This window comes from Panicum virgatum, chromosome 5N (assembly GCF_016808335.1).
Source record: "Panicum virgatum strain AP13 chromosome 5N, P.virgatum_v5, whole genome shotgun sequence".
NCBI classification, from domain to species: Eukaryota; Viridiplantae; Streptophyta; class Magnoliopsida; order Poales; family Poaceae; genus Panicum; species Panicum virgatum.
Window position 1 is genome coordinate 71506304 of NC_053149.1, and position 2582 is coordinate 71508885.

Sequence of the window (2582 nt, forward strand, 5' to 3'; positions counted from 1 at the left end):
AGTTATGCTGCTTTGTTCGATCCAGGTTTAACTGGTTTTATCAGGAATTTACCCGACAGACCTCCGATGTGCTCCGTCTGCTGTGCGTGTTAACCCTAATTGCCTTTGCAACGATGGTTAGCGCACTTAAGCCGGTTTATGTCGGGCGGTTCTGCCACATATATCTATTTGGGGAGTTAGCAAACAACAGGTTTTGGAAGAAAATAAACTGTTGGAGATGCCCGAGTTGCTCTTTAGGTACCAAAAGATATCATTATTTGGTTTCAAAAGCTAAAAGGCCGGCATAGATCTTCTGCTTGGAAATATAGGATGGATCGGATGCATATAGTCACACACACTGACATACATACGTACATAGTATATATTTTTCATAACACAAGGCCGGATCCCTTGAGCTTCTCTTCCATGATGGAATCCAACTTTGTCCCCATCTCTTCACTCATGTGATTTACCCAATCACCCACCTTGCCTCTCCTGAAGAAGGCTGCTTTCTCATACACCACATTAGGTCTTGCACGAACCTTTAGATTTCCTGTCTTGTTAGCCTCCAAGCCACTAAGCATCTCAAAGCTGCACAACCTCACCACCTGCTCAACAACGCCGCCCTCTTCTTCCCTGTCGGTGAACGGGACACCGAGGAACAATGCAAGTTTCTTGACACACCCCACAGGATCTGACATCATGTCTTCGTACTTGAGGAACAGAACCCTGTCGGGCCTCGCGATGCTTTCCTTCCAGTACTCGAGGCAATGATTCCAGAAAGGCCCGTAGGGAAGAGCACCCTCGCAAAACCTATTGAACGCAGTGTCCAAGTCCAAGTCAGCACCGCGTCCTCCATGAACCCTGTTCCAGAAATGCCACAACGACACAAAGGCATCCTTGGGCTCTCGACAAATATAAACGATGCGAACACAGCCATGGTTGGCTATGGATTCAGGAAGAAGCGACATGGGCACATGGGTGGCCAGAAGCCTTGGGGAGGCAAGTGTCTCAACATAGGTTAGGTCCTCGTTTGCAGGGATCTCCAGGAAAGGCACAACCTCCTGGGGATGAAGGGTGAGGAGAGGGTGGTTGTGGAGGTCGTAGCTGGAGCGGGTGGTTATCGTGAAGGCGAGGGCCTTGAGCCATGTGGTGCCACACTTGGGGTTTGTGGCTAGGATGACATCGTCATCACGAGCCTTGAACATGTCTTGGAGGAGCATCACTCTTTTGGCGGTCTGCGGCCATAGCCAGTAGCTCTTGTAGAGCACCATGCCCTCTCTCACTGGAAGTTTGGACACAAGATCATCGATGTGAGTCTCGGATGGGCTACCGCTATTGGGTTGTTCCATGGGCTACCGCTAGAGGATTGAGCGCTACTCGATCTAGCTAGCTGTGTGCTGAAGAATGAAGGAGAGAATGTATCTATATATAGAGAGAGACGGACATTAATTGCTGTAATAACTATTTGATACAGTAGGTTTGTTGAATCGCCACTAATGTGGATCGGAGTATACAGCTGAAGACATGAGTGCCGTGGGGGCATGGTCATTGATGACACCGACTTCCTGACTAGCGCAGCACTAAAAAAACATCACATCAAATATTTAAACATATGCATGAAATATGAAATAAAATCTATTTATAGAATTTTTTACGCGGATGGGTTGTAAATCGTGAGATGAATCTAATGAGCCTACTTAATTCATGATTTGCAACAGTAATGCTACAGTAATCATCCGCTAATTATAGATTAATCCTGGATTAATTATGCTCATTAGATTCGTCTCGCGATTTACAATCCATCCGTACAAAAAGTTTTATAAATAAACTTTATTTAATACTCCAAATTAATAAGATTCCCTTTCAAAAAAAATTGTCAAAGTGATCTAAACACACTATGAGCAGGTGACCTAATTGATTATTTATTTTTATGAATCATTTGATCTTTACTTGAGAACTAATGGTGATCGCCCTTGGATGATGAGTGATTGATAATGTTATGTGGATTTGATGTATCTCTTGGCTCGTGATGTGCAGCGTAGGATGCAACATGACGGTCGACAGCACGTGGTGAAGGGCGAGCTCCAACTTGGACGCGATGGATCACGCGGTGGTGAAGGATAAATTGAGGCTTGAAGCCGAGGGACCTATTGAGTCCGGACGGAGTCGTGGGCACTCCACATGATGCATGATAGGAGTAAGAGTACATGGAGGACGAGATGATGATGAAAACAGCGTCGATCAAGACAAGGAGGAAGGCGATGGTAAGCTCGAGTAGATTGCTCGTGCGGCGGGAACACGGAAGACTTGAAGACGTCAAAGCTTGGTGGTGGCAGACACGCATCAACATCGGAGCAAGCAGATTTATCAATTTGGGTTTAAAAATGGGGGGCACATCTGGTGAGGACAGATGGAGGTGATTGAGGGTACAAGACTTATCACGATGTTCGCATCGAGGCGAAACAAAGTCGTGAAAGCGGCATGTCCATCCGGTAGTCCGGTAAATACTGGAACTGTTTTACCTCTATGGGGTATTTGGGTTATGTGCTTCATCTAAGGATGTTTTGGTCTTTTTGGATGGAGTCCTATTTGTTAGTTTA

At 45.8% G+C, this 2582-nt stretch overlaps 1 protein-coding gene across 1 annotated transcript; it reads right to left on the reverse strand.

Moving 5' to 3' along the window:
- Positions 1-226: 226 nt before the first annotated feature.
- On the reverse strand, positions 227-1375 carry LOC120676602 (cytosolic sulfotransferase 17-like). The gene has a single exon (XM_039957914.1). It carries the CDS (start codon positions 1329-1331, stop codon positions 369-371), a length of 963 nt encoding a protein of 320 aa, XP_039813848.1. The 5' UTR covers positions 1332-1375; the 3' UTR covers positions 227-368.
- Between the last annotated feature and the right edge of the window lie 1207 nt (positions 1376-2582).